Raw genomic sequence first — 20054 nt, 5'->3', positions numbered from 1 at the left:
GTGAGGTTTGAGGGAAAATAGCAAGGAGGTGTGGGGGGGTTGTAAACTCAATCATTCCATTCACTCATTTAGCATAACAGAATCTGGATATTCACTCTGACCAAACTAACAACTATTTGCCTTGATAACATGCAGTTCAGAAAGTGATGCTTCTTCATGGTAGAATGTCTTTGAAAGGAAAAAAAATTACCATTTTTTGGTTTTGTTTTCTTACTCGCTTCTCTCTTGTTTCGGAAGTCTTCACATCTGTTCCTGGAGTGACAGCCCCAAACAGTAGCATGGCCCCAAAGCTATTAAGATTCTAGAATTTGAATATTCATGCTCACAAGGCATTAGATGCCTTGTTTTTAGTCTAGCGAAGAGAGATTTTAAGTGAAAATATTAGGGCATATTATTTCCAATTTTAAAAATTCTGTACTGGGAACAAAATGAATTGACTGGAAACTTGTATACTTTTTTTTATTCCTAAAACTTCACCTAATTTTATTTGGCTTTCTTCATTCTGCTTTCTTTTTTTCTTCCCCTTTTCTCTGATCTTCTCCTCTCTCTCGTTCTGACATTCTCCTAATCAGTATTAGTTTGCCATTTTTTTTTTCTTTCCACTTGCCAGATTTTCCCTGCAGTCACAGGAAGGCCATCGAAGTCAACTGACTGAAAGATGTATGTGGACTAGCTGGGAAACATCTTCTCAGAAGGGCAAACACACAAGGCTGTAATGAATCAGGACGGGAACATTTTTGTTTGAAAAGAAAATGTATAATATCCTATTTGTTTTTTAACATTCCTTGATTTTTTTTCTTGTAGTTGTTTCCTATTAAACTTGAGTACTATGCAATTAAAGCGATATGTACATACACACACACACACACGTGCACATGTACTCGCATATGTGCATGCACACACAGACACACACACAGCACACACTGAGTTTACTACCAAAGCAAGATGAAGTCTGTCAGTTATCTCATGATTTGGAAAATGAATTATTTACTTGCAGTTAGTAGTGGCTTAAAATACCTTAAAAAATGTTCCTTTCCTCTCCAAATTGGTTCATGTGTGTATATAGTAACAACCTATATGGCATAAAACTTTCAGATTTGGAAAGTTAGAGCTAATCACTTTAGTATGCGTATTGATTCACCCGAAAATAATAGTTGCTAAAACCAAGAGGGATAACTCAGTTTCAAAATTAACTACTTACTCATGGTTGGTAAAATTTGGGCCATATATTTTTATTTATTTTCATACCTATTTAACTTGTATGTTGAGGGTATATTGATCTTTTAAAAATAATTGAATTAATTTATTTTTTTATTTTTTATTATTTTTATTTTTTATTTTAGAGAGCAAGAGTGCAAGCAGGGCAGAAGGGCAAAGAGAGAGAGAGAGAGAGAGAGAGAGAGAGAGAGGGAAGGAGGGAGGGAAAGAGGGAGAATCTCAAGCAGGCTCGTGCTCAGTGCAGAGCCCGACCCGGGATCATGATCTGAGCCAAAATCAAGAGTCAGATGCTCAACGGACTGAGCCACCCAGGCACCCCATTCTTTTATTTTTAAGACTACTTTAATTACAAATATTACAATAGCCCGGAAATAGTAATTACCATTTCATTGAATGGTATGCAATTTTCATTAACATTATAAAATATATGTTTACATATCAATATTATATATGTTACCTCTAGAAGATCTGCGGAAAATAAAACGATGATGTTATTTTATATATCTATCATATGGTTCTATTTCCACTAAATTGGTGTGATAATCACTGATATTTTTAAATCTTATCCAGATGTACATTTGATAATATGGTACAGGCTTCTCTTTCACAAACTATATTTCCAGTCTGATTGTTAAAAAAAGATAAAAAATAAAAATCTACACCTAACACAGCGAAACCCAAGCTGGAGCATTCACAGTTGAGAGCCAACATTTTTACTCTTGCAACATAACAAGAATAAAGTGATGAAAAATCATGAATTTAGATATTGCCTTTTAGATAAATGGTATAAAATAAATGCTTTTGGTAATATTAACAGACACCATACTCGAACGAAATGGTTTCGGTCAACATCGAACGCCTCGACCCTGCTTTAGTATTGCCTCTTCCCACCACCCACCACCCCCCCCAAGTATTATTTGCATTGAACATCATCTGAATGCTAAACATCATCCCTCAACCAGGGCTGAGGATTGCTCTAACTAGGAGTTCCGAGTCAGAACAACGCACAAGACCCAGAGTCCTCACCCAGTCTCAATCTGCGGGAATTTTAGGGCTGTTGAGAGAAGCAGGATTGGAGACATGAAGTACAGGTGTGCTTAGGTCAGACTGCTTATTCTTGGTTATTTCTGTAGTTGTTTTCAGCGTCACAGATTGATGATCTCAGAAGCTGTATGAGAAGAAAGGATCTCGATCAAATTTCTGACCAGATCCCTCCTTATGGCCATGAGAGTTTGATTTTTCATTTAAACAACAATAAATGTAGGCATAAGGGTTTGCGATAAATTATGGAAGCCCTTTAGCCGTAACCACTACATTCTGCCACCAAATGAGCTGCTGTTCTCACTTTGTTTTATGGGCTCCGCGTAGCCTGTGTTATTGTATCTGCCAAATAAAACCCAGCAAACCATGCAAATGAAAATATAATCTTTTATCTTTCATGGTCACAGGATGCGCCCATATATACAGTTTTATACATTCCTCGGCACCAGATTTACTGCTATTAGGACCCTACTGTCTTAGTAGGATCTCCAGGAAGGGAAAACATCTCTCTCTGGGATGCTCCTTCATTTAGATCCACCAATGACTTTGTCTGCAGTAGAAGCTACACTTGGAAAGTGAGGGATAATTCTTTTCACTATATTTTTAGCTTATCTGTGTGGTTCATTTGAGATCCTGGACTCTGTCCTTAAGTATCAAGACCTGAGAGCTTGTATTTTTTCAAAGCATAGCAGATTTTAATTTGTTTAAAAACAATGGAGCTTTTCTTTTCCTCTTTGGTTTTAGAGTGGCCTAAACACCTGAAGAATGATGACTTAATGAATCAATGACTAACTAGTTCTGCAACTCACCAATCTTAATATTGGGCCTTAAATAAGCTACTTAGCCATTCCATATAAACAGTCTTCTCCCGGTAACAAAAATAACAACAAATCGTCTGCCTAGAAGAGGTTTTGAGCAATAACTCATTTCTAAAATGCCTCAGAGATGAAATACTCTTTACATATGCTACAGAATTACTGAGGCTCTTACTAGAAGTAAAGTCTCTACCACATCCATCTGGGTTATTTCTACGCTGGGTCAGAGTACTCCCAAGAGAGTAAATGGACGGTTTTCTGGTAGTCTATAGAATAAGATGTACTCCTCACTTTTTCCTGAGTTCCTGAGCAGCTGAACATGTAAAGCTGTGCTATTCCCTCCAGCTGGAAAAATAGAAAGGTATAAGTTGTTTCTTTCCATCTCTCCCCTTCCTCCCTTCCTTTCTCTCTTCCCTCCCTCCCTGCTCATAGATCTTTCTGGAGTGTGTATTCTGTGTCCAGCACCATTCTAAGTGCTAAGGGTACAGCTGTTAAGGTCATAGAAAAAGTCCCCAAAAGAGGGAGCGCATATCCTATCAAGGGAGATTAGCAAACAAAAACTAGAGTCAGTATCTTAGATCATGGGAATTTTCCTGGTTCACTTGATTCCAGTAGTTTAATCTTCTTCCTTTACAATGCTAATTAATGCATCTGGTCATGAGACAGGCCAGATGCTATATATGGAGGCCGATGAGCCTAGCACCAGGCCCTATGTGTGGTAGATGTTTAGTGACCGTTGAATGAATGATTTTCTAAAATGTGATTAGGTAGGTGGATAAATAGTTCATATTCCTCAACGAAATGCCAATACACCCCCACCATCTCTCCATAAGGAAGGTCAACCCCAAACTATGTAGTAAGTGTGCTATGAAGCTCTGAGTCTATGTTAAGAAAGTTCTTATCAACCAGGTCTTATCAGAAAACCAACCAAACTAATGAGGTAGGCATGTGCTTGCATGAGTAGTTGCCTGCACGCACCCATATGCAGTTGCCCTGATAGTGACAACTTAATGTGTAGGAAAAGTTAAATACCAAGTATATTCTAATTCTCTTTACTTTGGGGCTAGCTAATTCGTAAAGCATTATTTAAGGACAAAGAGCAAGATATGATTTGACAAAAAAATAGTGGCAAGGGATCAGCAGAGGCAGGAAGGAATATTAACATCTCTGTTTTTTTTTTTTTTTTAAGTTTGTTTATTTATTTGAGAGAGAGACAGAGCGAGTCCAGGAGGGGCAGAGAGGCAGGCTCCACGCTGTCAGCACAGAGCCCCACTCGGGGCTCCAACTTCCGAAACCCTGAGATGACCTGAGCTGAAACCAAGAGTCAGACCCTTAATGACCGAGCCTCCCAGGCGCCCCGACATCTCTGTTTTCTCTCCTTCTCTCCTTTGCTGCTGCCGCCACCTCCACCCAGGACCACGTCCACCAACCAAGACCTCTAAGCACAGACCAGTTCCCAGTAGGATCTTTTCTTCTCTCCATCTCTCTGCGATTATCCTTCTAGACTGCCGCCATCTTCTCCATGTTCTTTACAGCCCTGCCTCTCCCCTATGAAGCTGTTATCACCTATGTTGCTGTACTCTATCATTTTTTTCCTAAAATTCTCTGTTGTGCATGTGTCTCTGTTACGAACACCCTTGTTGCTGTTCTGTCTTAGTAAGCCTCCCTTCCTGCACCTGTCCCATATTCCAAGTGCTAAGGCATAGCTTGCCAATGTGCACTAGTTGTCAGTTTCTTCTTTCTCTTTTCTTTTTTTTTTTTTTTTTGACTCACACTACCATGACCCCTCCAATTTTTTTTTTTTTTTTTTTTTTTTTTTGCTATGACCTTGCTGAACAGCCTCAGTTTTGTACGACAGCTTCAGAGCAACAGGTTCTCAATTAAACATGTGCCAATACATTAAGGTACAGAGCCAGGAAACAAAGAAAGCTCCGAGACACATAGAAGAAATTTGAAATCTGTTTTCTCTGAGTTCATATTCAAGACCCACTTTTCCTATTGTCTCCCATAAAGTCATTACTGCGGCTTCAATTTAAAATGCTTATTTTTACTGAGTTTAATTTAGATACACATTTGCATTGTAAAATGAGTACTTTAAAAATAATCATTTTAGTCTTAAGCATAAATGCTGGTTCTTTGTGAGGGAAGTAACTTCCTGAGTCGCATGTTATCGCTAAGGGCGAAGTAAATTTCTGGAGTGAGATTTTACCTTCTGTCTGCTCTTATTACCAGGAATAGTTTGAAGTTGGTATGTATAAAGACTTTGCATTACATTTACAGAATTTCTGTATAAGCAAAGGTTTTTATTAATACAATTTTATGTGATTATAATAGTTAGGGTTGGTATGCATTCATTAGCCACTGAACAAAAAACAAATGGTGTCTTTGTCCAGTGTGTCCACCATGATATTTACACATAACAAGGTCCTGAAGGGAGGGATGATACTATTTTGTGTATTGTTGGCACCTAGGATGTGGTAGAGATTTTACAAGGACCATGAGAAGGCAGTTCCGTATTTCTCTAATGTGTCATAAGTTCTCAAAAATTTGGAGATGCATCACTTTCCCTCCTGTCCATTTTAAAGTCCAAGAAAGGGCTGCATTTTGGGGGCGGAACAAGCATGAAAGGAAAGAAAAACTTGTCTTTCTGCATCAGAATGTGGACAGACAGGTGCTCCTTTTGGTCTGAAACACCATACTTGACACATAGTAGAGGTACAGCATTAATACCTCTTGGTAATCTCTCTAATTCTCTTTATTTTGGCTTTTCTAGCTAAGTTCATTTGCACTGAATTTCTACGGGTCCCAATTTAAGCAAATGAATATAATTAAGAATATTAGCATTTACATATTTAGGAGCTTTATTCTTTCATTTTGAACAAAACAAACTACCTCTATTTACTATATATTTTACAGAATTTTAGAACAATCAAAACTCAAAGATTTATGCTAGTAAAAAGTGGGGCACAAATATCATAGGTTCCTATCAAATCTTTCCGTTATAGAAGCTATTCATCTGGAAAAGTTACATGCTCCATCAGATTATTTTTAAAAATTAAATCTAAAAAAACCCACAGGTTGAATGAATGTGTCTTTCAATTACCCAAATTAATGCAGCCTCTACAACAACAGAATGCATCCAACATCTGGATTTTGGAGTCTGGTAGACTTGTCCATAACAATTTATTTTGTTTAGGAAAGAGTAGGGGTGGGGGAAGAGAGAGAGAGAATAGAGGTGTGGGTGGCCAATCCTGATGTCAACCAAGCCTAAGCCATCAGCCTCCTTCACCCATGATGCTGTCTCTGGATTTATGGTGGTCATTAAAAGCACTGATTTACAGCAAGCAACTGAAAACTGGCTACACAGGAGAAACAGTGCTGGGAAGACTGTATCTTTTGCTCTTCTTTTGCCCTTAACCTTCAAACAGGTTTGAATTACTGGTGTAGGCTCTTTCTGCTTTTAGCTTTGGGGGTGTATCCCCAGCGCCCTGTGTAAATCTGCTAAGAATCTCTCATCCAGAGTGTATAACATTATCTCTGTCTTCAGGGCTGAGAATCAGGATGAATTATCTCTTATTTATGGCTTATCAGAGTTGAGGAATTCAATAAATAGATTCAAGTATTACAGAATTTATAACCCAGGGAATGATTTGGTATATAACAGTTTTGCGGGATTATAAACATATATTTTTAAAAACGAGGCTTTGGGAAATATGCTCCCTGTTCATGTCATTATTGTAGTGTGTGTTCCAAATTGTTCATTTCTTTCTTTTTACTATTGTCTCCGCTGTGTTTCTGTGTCTCTTTCTACCTTTAGGCCATTTCAGCCTGTTCATTTCTAAAAGCCAGAAAAGAATGAGAAAGAGAGAATCTAAACAAGTTAATAGAATGTCATGTGTGCTATAACATTGAAAGAGTCTAGGCTTAATAGAAGCTTTAACACATTTTATAGTATACTCTTTAGTATGCTTTCCCTCTCCAGATTCAAAGTCAGGTTAACCTCTACCCACATTTTGTTACATTTTATAGTTATCATATGCAAAATACTACACTTTGGGACTATCTGGTCTTTCATTATTAATGCTTGCCTCCCTAATGTTTTGAGAAAAAAAAAACCCCAATTATACAGGAAGTTTATAAAAAGTCAATATTCAAAAATTAATTGCATAGACAACTTTTTCAACATGACCTATTGCACAAAGAGTAACAAAGATGCTGATTTTTTCAGAGATTTGACCTGTGGTTCGCATTTAAAAGTCAGACCTCCATTTTATGGAGTTGCCCATCAAATTAAATTTTATTGGGTCTGTCAACATTTTATAGTGTTAAATTGTTATTATTTGAAATCCATGCGTTATTAAAACATAAAACTTGTTCTCTGCAAGAAATTAACCATGAATGGTTAGATGGACTTGTATCAGTTTTAATTTCAGGACTCCCATAAAAGTATGGATTAATTGTAACTATAGAGGATTGGGATTTTTTTCAGAGGAAAGCAATGGTACATTTTTATAATGGTTTAGAGACTAGTTTTTGCACTTTTTTTTTTTCCTCACTGTGACAGAGAGGAAAAAAATTATTGGCTTTCAAACTCTGTCAAGTAGCTTTTTATCTTGGTAATTTGCTAAGCCTGTTGGGTAGAGGTAAATAGACCCCACTTTGAGGAGCTTACTTAAGGGGGCTATTTGAGTCTGACTTAATACTTTTCCATGGTTCCTAATGGGCACCCAGTTGAAACTGTAATTATTCTGTATCAGGATACCTCTGACATCGGTCTTGCTTTACTTAGAATTTGTATGCTGATGATTTTCCAAAGATGATTAAAAGTATTTTTATAGTAAGTTTATGACACTTTAAAATACGGTCAGGAAAAAACATTTTTTTTTTTAATGTAAAAAAAGAGGCAGAGAAAATACAACCTCACCAAGGAGCAGGGATAAGATGGTTGTAACAACCGAATATTAAATTTAGCTCTGATGCTCATATCCTTTTAAATTGTTATTTAGCCTCTCTGTTGTTTCAGGTATTTACATATTATACCATCTCTTTCCCAGCTAAATTTAAACCCCAGGAAGGACAGAACCTGTTCTCACGCTTGTTTGTCTTCCATCTCATCAGAGTGTCTTTCTTGAACACAGCAAATACTCCAGAAATGTTTTTCATTGATTCTGACAATGTATGGATAGTCCATGCATTGTCATAAATTTATAAACTCTTTTACATAACTGAGAGGACACACTTGCTTCCTTAAATATCCATTTAATCTATATTTTCTGGCTACACTACTCAGCCCTCAAAATGAATTCTAGTAATGGCTGTTAGATCTAGAAAACAACGCTCACGACTCTTGACGCATCAATGTGTCTGTTCCCCACACACATCTCTGGTGCCTTTACTCCTAGATGCATTGTGAGAAACCTTTTGTTACAGCTGTGATTTTGCTCTATATGCCACAGAATTGAGTTTCTAAGCTTTTTGTGGATAATCTGTTCTAATTTTCTCATGAATTCATTATTCACTATTTTTTCATATTTCACTATTACGTCTACTCATCCAGAGATCTGTTACTTTCCTTATTTTTAACTTTTAATAGATGAGAAACAGCTTTGAGAATGCAAACATTTCTTTATCCTTTTTCTTCCCTGAATTTGTTGGCAAAGCATGCGCTCCTTTTCATATATATATATATATATATATATATATATATATATACACACACGCACACATATATACACACATATATACACACATATATATTATATATATAACGGGAAGTATATATATACTGTACATATACTATACAAATATATATGAAATATAAAATATATATATATGAAATATGGTATATTTCATCCATCAAGAACATTTACAAATTTTCCTAACTTGAAACAGGTCAAACTGAAATTGGGCCTTGTACCAACAGATGAAAAGATCTAGAATTTACCAGAAGCACACGTAAGATTTATTTCACGGACTAAAAAAACCCAGTTATTACAGGGTGGCCTTGGCCTTAGTGATCAATCTTGAGGGCAATATGAAAAAGTTGAGGAAAGAGTAGAGACCATCACTACTGTTTCTAACAGGATATCCTAACAGTATTTCAGTTCCAGGCATGTTACGTGCTCCTGTTTTTACTTCATCAGTAATTCAACATGTCTGATTTGCCCACACAACACTTTCAACTTCGTTTACCCATTTGACCTGGAACAAAATGAAAGCACATTTTGCCCAGCTGAAAGGTCTCCTGGCAAGTTGGTTAACAACAGGCTTGCCAGTCCCGCTTCAGTTACCAAAGAATAAACACATTTCATTCGACAATTACTAGTGTAGTGACTTCCTCACTGTGCAATTTTCTAGTTCACATTCTCGAATTTTAACTTGCTGTTCAACTCTTTACTTGTAACCCCTGCCTCAACAAGATTTCTAATTTCTTGCGAATATAAGTTTCTACATTGCTTCATGGCCGTGATTAACCCAATTTACTTGCAAAGAAGAAGGACCGAATAAAAAGTTCATTTGAAGGGAGGGCAAGTCCTGCATCTTCCCTCGGTGGGTTAACGTTGTGGCTCAGTACGTGCCAATTAAGGAATCAGGCTGGGCTTCCACAAGTACCAATTTTACTGTAGTTCTCTACAATGTGGCCACGTGGGAGTGCGCACTTGCGGCAGTGCGAGTGCACCTGGGGCGTGAAAGCGCCGCCGGCAGCCGGACCTACCTCCCCGCCTGGCCGCGTCCCCAACGCCCGGGTGCGCACCTGGGGACCGGGCGCGGCCGCGGCGGGCCTCGGCCCTGCTCCCCGCGCTTGGGGAGGGGGGGGGGGGTGAGGGTGGGGGCGAGGAGCCGGCGGCGTCGCCCGCGGCACAGGGGGCACCGGGCGCCGCCGCAGGCCAGACTCCGGCCCTCGGCGTCCCCGGGGGCCCTGCCTCCGGAGGAAACCGGCGCAAGTCCGCGCGGACGAGCCGCACTAGGTTTAAAAGTGTATTTATGGTGGTCACGGTGCACACGGAAAAGCTCGCTCCACACCCCCAGGGCGCGCGAGGCCTCCGAGGCCGGAGACAAGCCCCTCCCAGCGCAGCTGTCGCCGCCGCCTGCGGGCTCCTTTCACTTTCTCACGGCCAAGTCACCCAGAGGGGCGCCGCTGCCGCCACCGCCGCTGCGCCCGAGGACTCCGCCCCGCGCCGCCTCGCTGCCGGCCCCCGCCCGCCCGGGCCCAGCCCACCCCGACAGTTTCTGCCCGCGATTGGCGCGCGCGAGCGGCAGCTCCGGCTCGCTTCTCCTATTGGCTGAGTCTCCCTGTCAATCCGACAGTTGCCCGCCACTCCCTCCGCCCTCCTGCAAAGCCGCCCTCCTATTGGAGGAGATTGCGCGCTGGAGGCGGGCAAGGAGCTCCGGTCCAGCCGCTTACGGTCAATCGCAGAGGCCCCACGCCGGGAGGGAGGGAGGCAGGGGGAGGAGCGGGGCGGACCGAGGCTGGGCGGGGGGGGAACATCTGGCCGGCGCCGCCGCGTGCGTGCGTGGTGCGTCCTCCCGCCCCCTCCCCTCCCCCTCCCCCGCCCGCCCCCCTGTCCCCCGCCCCCTCCTCCCCCCCCCCCCCCCCCCCCGGCCGGCGGCTCCGCGCTCGCTCCCTCGCTCGCTCCCTCGCTGTGTCTGGCAGGCTGCGGCCGCCGCTGGGCTGCTGCCATGGGGAGCCGTTGAGAGTGGGGCCCTCTTCGCTCCGCCGCGCTCCTCCGGCTGCCAGCGGGGGTGGGCGGGAGGGAGGGAGGGGGCAGGGGGGAGCGGGCGACGGAGCCGGGATTGGGGGGCGGGGGGGCCGGGAGGGAGGGGGGCAAGAGGAGGAGGAAGCCCACCAAGTCCGGCGGCGGCGGCGGCGGCGGCGGCCGGGAGGAGGAGGAGGAGGAGGCGGAGGACGCGGCGGCGGCGGCGGGGACGCGGTGACTTAGGGCCGCTCCGTGTGAGTCCCGGCGCCCGCCCCGGCCCCTGACCCGGCGCCCCCTCCGCGCGCGGCCCCCTGGCGGGCGGGGGGCGCCAGCTGTGCGGCCCCGGCCGGCGGGGCCGGGGCGGGCGGAGGGCGGGCCGGGCCGGGGGCGCCCCCGCGAGTGGAGTTAGTTTGTGTGCTTGGAGCGGCTGGGGCGGCGGGGGGCGGCGCAGCTGCGGGAGGCCGGGCGCGGGGACGGGGCCGCCGCAGCTGCGGGGTCGGGCGGGGTGCGGGCTCGCCCGCTCCGCGCCCCCCCCCCTCCCACCCCCGGCCGGTGCAGCTGCGGCGCGGGGCGGGCTCCCGGCCGGTGCAGCTGCGGCGGCGCCTCCCGGGTGCGGAGGGCGGCGGGCTGGGGGAGGGGGGCTTGGGAGCCGCCGCAGCTGCAGCGGCGCCCGGGACGGCCGCGGCTCCGGGGACCGGTGCAGCTGCAGTGGCGCCCGCGGGGGGGCGGGGGGGGGAGGGGGCCGGCGGGGGAGGGGCCCCTCCCGGGCTGGTGCAGTTGCCGGGAGGCCCCGGGGGCTCGCGCGCCGCGGCGTCGGGGAAGCGGTGGCAGCCACCCTCCTCCCGCGGGCTGCTTCTTACGACTTTTCTTTTGTTGTTGCCGTGACCCGGGTCTGTTTTCTCGTCTGTTGTTTAAGGTGTTTTCCTGCTGCACCGGCTCTCCGCCCTCCTCCTCCTTCCCTGTGGTTTAACCTTCCTCTTTCCCCGTGTGTTTTATGCACGGCCAACTACGTGGACATTTGCATTTCTTACCCCCGCACCCTCGCCCCCACCTCTTGGAAAAACAAAAACCCAACCCCACAAAACCTCTCTGGACCCCGCGGTAGCAAGACGTGAAGGGGTTGATTTGTGGGGTGGGAGTCGCTGGCCCATTGCGGTGCTTGGGACTCATTAAACTGTCACTCACCCCCCACCCCACTGGGTAAATGGGGTGATTAATGTCTGATATATTGGAATGGGGCGAGGGCATTTGTGGAGTAGAGGCTGTGTGGCTGAGAAGGAATTTAGCTGCGAAGGGTGCCTCCTGGCATAGGCGTTCGTCATTCTGTCATTCCCCGCGAAGTTAGAGAAAGTTAGGTTTGTGACTTTGGCAGAGCGAGAAGGACAGGACCGAGACGTTGGGTTTTGTTACTCTTTAACTCTGCCGCGGTTTCCTAATGAGAACGGAGTGCTGATCACCAGGCAGGGCTGCGACACTTGCGCCTCAGGCCTGTTCTACTCCTCACCCTCCCGGGAGTCTGTGGAGATGTATTTGACATTCACAGATGTCGCAGCACCTTGCAGGGCACTGGTCGGCCCAGCCCGGGTTACCTTACGATTTCATCAGCCATTAGTAAAGACCCACAAAGTCTAGCTAAAAAGTTCCCAAACTTACTCAACCTGCTCCCCCCCCCCACCTCCTTTCTGAAAGGTTTTCTTGTGATCACGAAACATTACAGAGTGACCCAAAAAGAGATTGTTATGGGACACAGATCAAGGGGAAGACAAAGTTCTGCTTTTTCTGAGCCGGGAGGCGGATCAGATACGCAGGTGCAGCGTTCACGTTAAGTGGTGGTAGCAGGTTGTGACCGTTTATTAATTTGTCTCATTGAACCGAAGTACTTTCCAGGATTTCAGAAAGTGCAGTTTCACCACGTTGATACCGAGACTTGAAATTTGCATGAACTGGCAGTGTGAGAAATTGCGTTGAGAGGGAAGCTGGAGATAAATAGTTAAATAAGAGGGGAATAAGAAGGTGAACCAGGCTGGAGCAGTAGTTCTGAATAGTCTTCCACCCTCCTGAGACACGTATGCCATGATCTCGGCAGGGGGAAAATATGAAAGTGCCATAATAATGTCGAAATGGGACTGGAGATGTCAATTGGGTTGGTTTAAAAATATCCCTAAGCTGCCTTTGAAACTAAACGTTGGAGTTGAATAAAAGTGAATCTGGATTTCCTGAATAGCACCGTGGCTTGAGTGTGCTGTCAGTATGTAAGCCAGTCCACCAACTTAAGACAGAAGTGTTGCTATTCCATAAATACAGTAGAACTCCATATGCTGAGTTTTTCAATTTCTTCTGTTAGAAAGTTTGGGGGAAAAAAAGGGAGACTTTGAAGTATTTTGTTTATACTAACAGAAGAGAAAAGTTCTCCTAAGAAAAAGCTGGTGGCAGGAGTGTAGAGGAGTAGCATATGGCATTAAAAGGAGCACAGCTGGAGGTAGCATTTCCATCTGAACATGATGTCAGAGCAGCTGACAGCCTGCCATCCCTCAGCCTTTTATTCTAACACACAGACAGGGAGTTAGTGTGTGCGGATCTGTGGTGGAGAAGGTATCTCGTTCCTCTCTAACATCATCTCCACTTTGCATCTGTCTCTCTTAGTCTGCTTTTTTTCCACCGATGTAACAGACCTGGAGCCAGCGAGACTCAGAGGAAAGGACTTAATCAGGTTTATGTGTCCTAAAGGTAGGAGTAGCAAGAGATTAGATTGAGCATATTTCTGTTTTGGTGTTTTGTTTATTTAATTAAAAAAAATCACATTACTTTTCTAACCCAGTTTAGGAATAATATATGAAATCGAGTATTAAATGAACATCTTGTTGGAGTTGAAAGTCTTGGGCTCGTTTAGTTTTAATTTTTATCCCTTTTGCTCGAGCAAGTAAATAACTTTTATACACAGAAATATTTCAAGTTTTGAAATGCTAAGAAAGGCTTTGAAATGTTGCTTTTTGAGATCACTTTGGATTAGAATGCTTTTTTCTGTTCACTGCGATTTAGGCTCCTTTTGCTTTTGGGGTAGTGGGGGAGAGAAATAGTAAACTGCCTGGAATCCAGCGATCAAACTTATATGAGAAGATTATTCTAGTTAAGAAGCTAGATTGTTGTGTAATTAATTCCACTCTGAAACTTTATTCTTCAAAAACATTCAGCAGCACTACTGAAACATACAGCTGTAAGTGCTTTTGAAACCGAAGGTTTTTTAAAAAGGGGGAAAAAAAAAACTTTTGTCCCCAGGAGAATAGTTTGACTGGTTTCCTCATTTCTCTTTCAAATATATATTTAAGAGATCTTTTATTTCAGCATAACAATAATTATTTGCAGGAGTTTTTGTGTTAGCGACTAATTTAGAACTTGTAGATTTGAGCTGCCTGAATTGGCCAGACAGCTGTAATCGCACTCCTCCATTCTTAATCTCTTTATCTCGGCAGCAGCTGCCATATGGCCACAGTCAGCTGGATCAGATGTTTATAAGCTTCCTTCTTCGTCCCTCTCTGTCCTGTCAGCCTCCTAATTTGATCACGGCTACCTTGTGAGCTGCCCTCCAATCTTTATTTTTAGCCCTCTCAAGGATTAGGATTGATGTTAGCTGTGGAGCACTCAAAGTGATTGTATTGTAAATCTTGGTGTATTCTAGCTGGGGCGTCGTGCGGAACGCATTTGGGGGCTAGGATGAAACTTTTAGCCCATCTTGGGCAAAGTGTAGAAAAAGCAGGGAGGTAATTTCTGAATATTAAATTACCATGTATCCGTTCCCCAAATGTACTTTCTGAGCTGGTTGGTGTGGAACCTTGCTTCTGGTCATAGGAAAAGGGAAGTCGGGTTTTCTTGATTTTTTTTTCTTTTTTTTTTTTTTAAGGAGTTGAATTTTACAGTTGAATTTTGACCCTTTGTACCTCCTCGCCTTTGCTCCCCCTCCATTTCACCCTCCTTCACCAGAAAACAAGGGCAACGATGCATATTTGAGAGAATAGAAGCTAGTGAGAGAACAAAATATATCAAGTTTTATTGAAACAAAGTATTTTCTGTTGAATGAGGTAAGGCAGAGTCAGAAAAAAATAGTTTCTCTTTTTCTAGTAAGGCCTTTTTTTTTTTTTTTTTGGGTGGTGGGGGGGGAATGTTGAACCTGTAAAGCTTTGGAGTTTCATTTGAATACAATACGCCTTTATTTAAAAGTTTGAAATCATTTTAATATGGAATTCATTTGCTTTGCAACGGATCAAAGTTTAGGTGAGAATTTTCAGAGTGAAGGGAAGCCCTTCTGGTTCCTCATATCCTAGATGTACAGATTTTTACAAAGAAATACTACTTTTTTTCCCCCCCCTCCATTCACTTAAAAAATATTTGGATTTGTTCATAGTAAAGATGATCTTTTCCATCTGTTGGTGTAGTTCTTTCTGATCTCTTGTACACGTGGGCTCTACCTGCAAATCCTAAGGCGTTAACATCTGTTTTTATACACAGGGCTTTTGTTGTTGTAACACTCTGACTTTAAAAGTGAGTTGTTTGCTAATTTCTGGGCTAATTATGCGATTTCACTTTTTTCCCCTTGATTCAGCCAGTGCGTGTGTGTTAAAATTGTGCTTTCTAAGCGCAGTCATGTATCAAAAGTAATGGAATAAAAAAGGATGGTTGAACAAGTTTTCTGAATCTTCCAGAATGTGTTTGGGACTTTTCTTTGTTCGCTCTACGAGCTGTTGCAGGTTTCGTAGGACATAATTTGATGAGTAGGTTCACTTCTCCTGAAAGAGATGTAAATTCTCACTCTCAATAAGGGCCAGTAGTGAAACAGAAGGCTTTTAAAACTTGCCGGAAAGTTCCAGGAAGGTGGGGATGCGTCAGGGACTGTTGGGCTGGGGTAAGGGAGTTGGGAAAGGGTACGTTTTTCCTTCTCGCGTTTGGGTTTCGTGCGTGCGGTCTGGTCTGGTCGTCCTCGGGTCATGAGCCTGATTAAAATGCAGGGACGGGTACCTCGGCGGCCCAAGCCGAATCACTGTCATTATCTCTCTTTTTTTTTTTTTTTTTTTGTTGGTAACGGGGACCCGGGCGGCGGAAAGTTGTTCCTGAGCAGGCTCTCACGAGGACTGTCTCTGTCCCCAGGTTATGAAGACAGCATGGAGTTCCCAGACCACAGTAGACATTTGCTGCAGTGTCTGAGCGAGCAGAGGCACCAGGGCTTCCTTTGTGACTGCACCGTCCTGGTGGGAGATGCCCAGTTCCGCGCGCACCGAGCTGTGCTGGCTTCGTGCAGCATGTACTTCCACCTCTTTTACAAGGACCAGCTGGACAAAAGGGACATTGTTCATCTGAACAGCGACATTGTTACAGCCCCGGCTTTCGCGCTCCTGCTTGAATTCATGTACGAAGGGAAACTCCAGTTCAAAGACTTGCCCATTGAAGACGTGCTCGCAGCTGCCAGTTACCTCCACATGTACGACATCGTCAAAGTGTGCAAGAAGAAGCTGAAGGAGAAAGCCACCACCGAGGCGGACAGCACCAAGAAGGAGGAGGACGCCTCCAGCTGCTCGGACAAAGTCGAGAGCCTCTCGGACGGCAGCAGCCACATGGCGGGCGACCTGCCCAGCGACGAGGACGACGGCGAGGACGACAAGCTGACCCTCCTGCCCGGCAAAAGGGACTTGGCGGCCGAGCCCGGCAACATGTGGATGCGCCTGCCCTCGGACTCGGCGGGCCTGCCCCCGGCCGGCGGGGACGCAGAGCCACACGCCGCGGCAGCTGGAAAAACAGTGGCCAGCCCCTGCAGCTCCACAGAGTCTTTGTCCCAGAGGTCTGTCGCCTCCGTGAGGGATTCGGCAGATGTTGACTGTGTGCTGGACCTGTCTGTCAAGTCCAGCCTGTCAGGAGTTGAAAATCTGAACAGCTCTTATTTCTCTTCACAGGACGTGCTGAGAAGCAACCTGGTGCAGGTGAAGGTGGAGAAAGAGGCTCCGTGTGAGGAGGGCGAGGTGGGCGCTAATGACTATGACATGGAGCATAGCGCCGCGAAAGAGAGCGGGGGCGCTAACGCCCGCGGGCCGTACGAGCCGGCGCACCTGGCTCCGCTGCGGGAGGACTCGGTGTTGAGGGAGCTGGAGCGCGAGGACAAGGCCAGCGACGACGAGATGCTGAGCCCGGAGCACGAGCGCGGCCCGGCCGAGGCGGCCGTGGACGGCGGCCTGCTGCCCTACGTGTCCAACATCCTGAGCCCGGCCGGCCAGATCTTCATGTGCCCGCTGTGCAACAAGGTCTTCCCGAGCCCGCACATCCTGCAGATCCACCTGAGCACGCACTTCCGCGAGCAGGACGGGCTGCGCGGCAAGCCGGCCGCCGACGTCAACGTGCCCACCTGCTCGCTGTGCGGCAAGACTTTCTCGTGCATGTACACGCTCAAGCGCCACGAGCGGACCCACTCGGGCGAGAAGCCCTACACGTGCACGCAGTGCGGCAAGAGCTTCCAGTACTCGCACAACCTGAGCCGCCACGCCGTGGTGCACACGCGCGAGAAGCCGCACGCCTGCAAGTGGTGCGAGCGCAGGTTCACGCAGTCGGGGGACCTGTACAGACACATCCGCAAGTTCCACTGTGAGTTGGTGAACTCCTTGTCTGTCAAAAGCGAGGCCCTGAGCTTGCCCGCGGTCAGAGACTGGACCTTAGAAGATAGCTCTCAAGAACTCTGGAAATAATTTTCTATCCCTCTCTCTCTATAAATAATATATATATCGACACGTACATATATATACATAGATCTCTATCTAGTTGTGGTACGGTCTAAAAGCAGCCTTGTTTCCTGGAACTAAGACGTCGGGGTGTTGACTCGGTTTTGCACTTTAGAGTAGCATGAGACTCTCGCTAATTTAGCATTCTGGTAAAAGAGACTCTGGAGCAAGTCGGAGACTAGAGAGGGCCTTTTCTTTCGAGGGGGCAGGGGGAGGAAGCCAATAAGAACCTTTGAAACAGGTCGTCCTATCACAAGATGCTTTCACAGGGCTTCATTTTGTCGACACTGCATTGTCTTCTGAGCTCTCGCTCTCGCTCTCTCTCTCTCTCTCTCTCTCTCTTTCTCTTTTTCCACTTTGTTTTTGTTTTGTTTTGTTTTGTTTCGGAGTAGAGATCCCCTCCAGTTTTATTAGCCTCTCTATATGTCACAAATTGCATGAATCTTTTCTGGCTGTTGGAAACCTGAATGCTTTTAGACCCAAATGGGAGATTTCTGAGATGCTGGATTATCTATTTTTAAACAAGCAGTTGACTTAAAACTTTCTGTGGCAACTTCTGGTTTCCTGACGGTTCCCAATGAGAGAAATGCGGAAAGTACACTGGGCTCACTGGGACGCTGTCTTTGTGAAGGTTTGCTTGGGATGGAAAAGGATACTGCAGCTCCAGCAGTGTTGAACTGTGTGTTGAAAAATGTGAATTACTGTTCTTGTATACTGTAATTGATTACACGGGCTGGGGGGGGTGTCAAAGAACTTGACAGGTTGTGTTGATGCTCTTAGTTGAGTCTTGAAAAGTAAATATTAACGCTACAGAAATGCATGAGTTTCAATATATTTTTTGTCTTTGTTTGCATTGTATAACTTTAACGAGTGAGTTTAAAATTATTTAATTTCCTTAGAAAAACAAAATAGCACCGTTTGGGGAAAAAAAAACCTGGTGTTATGAAGAACGTAAATGCACTGTTTTTATTTTTATTTTATATAATTTAAATTGACTTTCCCACTGTCTTTAAGTTGAAACTGTTAAGCTGAATAAAAACTTAAGCTGCAAATTGATAACTTCGCTACATAACAAGGAAAATATAAATGTTTACAAACGGCTTAAAGATTTGCATGTGCAGTGTGCATTTGTAACAGACTTCTGATTGCACAGAACCCATGCCAGCTCAAAGTTTAGGGGTACACATTTACCCAGTGGAGCATTTTTAGAATAACTACTGCACAAATTGACAATAGGTCATTCTCTCTTTTTTTTTATTTTTGTTTTTGGGTTTTTTTTTTTGGCTCCCCTTTCTTTTTCTCCCCTTCTTCCTTAACCCTCCCTCCCTCCCCTCCTTCATCATCCCCCCCCCCCCCCAACACCCACCCCCACCCCCACCCCAACTCATGAAAAGATTCTATGGACTGAAAAAGCCCCGGGCTGAAAGGACTGGCCTGCCTTGATTGACGTGGGGAAGGTGGGGAAGGGGGTTAGTAGACTATGTGTATCACGCAGCACAGGCTGCAGCCCGACGTGTGGTTTTTAATGACCAGCGCGCAGGGCAAAAGCATTTTGCACAGTGTTTGTTTTCCTGTCTTGCACTTACAAATAAGGTCTATGGGAGTAGCATGGAAAACGTTTGCTGTTTTTCCCTTTTTTTTTTTTTAATTGCTTTTGTTTAAAATTTGATCGCCTTAACTACTGTAAACATAGCCTATTTTTGTGCTTAAGATACTGAATGGAAAACTCCATTGTGTGTTGCTGGACTGTTTTGGAAATATTTGGTCAAATGTGTGTTAATTTGGCTGTAATGGCATTTAAAGCAAACAAACAAACAAAAAAAGCTGTGAAAATGGCCTTGGAGCATTATCTTTAGTTACTTGAAGAGTTTCTAGTTTGTTTTTTTTTTTTTTTTTAAATACAGTTTATGTTAAAATAATTTTTATTAATTTAGAGGAGACAATCAATGTCTGAGAAAACGGACTTTCTTTTGGATTTTCTTTTTGTGGTCATTGTGAGTGATTGCTTTTCCCTTTTATTAGTTTCACATTCTTCCTTTGTTCTAAAACTTAGACTGACATCTAGCTTTGACAATCATAGTATGTTTTATTTTCCTGAGGGGGGAATAACTTATAATGCTGTTTAGTTTTGTACTATTGGTGTGTTGGTGAATTTTTAAACTGTGTGCTAACTGCAATAAATTATATGAACTGAGAATTTCGCGTGTGTTCTTTTCATTGTGCTCTATCTACCCCATAGATCCTAAGTGTGTATGTACCTGGTGCCCTCGTTTTTAATATCCGTTCTATCCGGGGCTTACGAAGTTACTAGAATGCCTTATTAACGCCAACAGAGATGTGCAGTCATCTTGGCTTCTGGTCACTTAAGGGCCTCATGCACATTTTTAAAACGTGACCCGTTTTCTACAACCTAGATCAAGAGTGGGTGAATCTATAAAACTTCAAGGGGCAGTCTAGGCTTTTCATCATACCGCCTACAACAGCTGCTCATTCACACACACGCTGAGTCCCTCTCGCGGGTGATCTTA

At 44.5% G+C, this 20054-nt stretch overlaps 1 protein-coding gene across 1 annotated transcript; it reads left to right on the top strand.

Annotated features, from left to right (window-relative positions):
• Nucleotides 1-10948: 10948 nt before the first annotated feature.
• Nucleotides 10949-18578, top strand: ZBTB18 (zinc finger and BTB domain containing 18). The gene is made up of 2 exons (XM_042925582.1): nt 10949-11025; nt 15911-18578. Exon 2 carries the CDS (start codon nt 15925-15927, stop codon nt 17491-17493), a length of 1569 nt encoding a protein of 522 aa, XP_042781516.1. The 5' UTR covers nt 10949-11025; nt 15911-15924; the 3' UTR covers nt 17494-18578.
• The last annotated feature ends 1476 nt before the right edge of the window (nt 18579-20054 follow it).

This window comes from Panthera leo, chromosome F3 (genome assembly GCF_018350215.1).
Source record: "Panthera leo isolate Ple1 chromosome F3, P.leo_Ple1_pat1.1, whole genome shotgun sequence".
Classification (NCBI taxonomy): Eukaryota; Metazoa; Chordata; class Mammalia; order Carnivora; family Felidae; genus Panthera; species Panthera leo.
Note: the sequence above shows the minus strand (reverse complement) of the source record. Positions and strands in the feature narration are given on the sequence as shown.

What these genes read in the sequence shown, in the direction of transcription:
- ZBTB18 (XM_042925582.1), top strand. Translation starts at nt 15,925, where the DNA reads ATGGAGTTCCCAGACCACAGTAGACATTTGCTGCAGTGTCTGAGCGAG.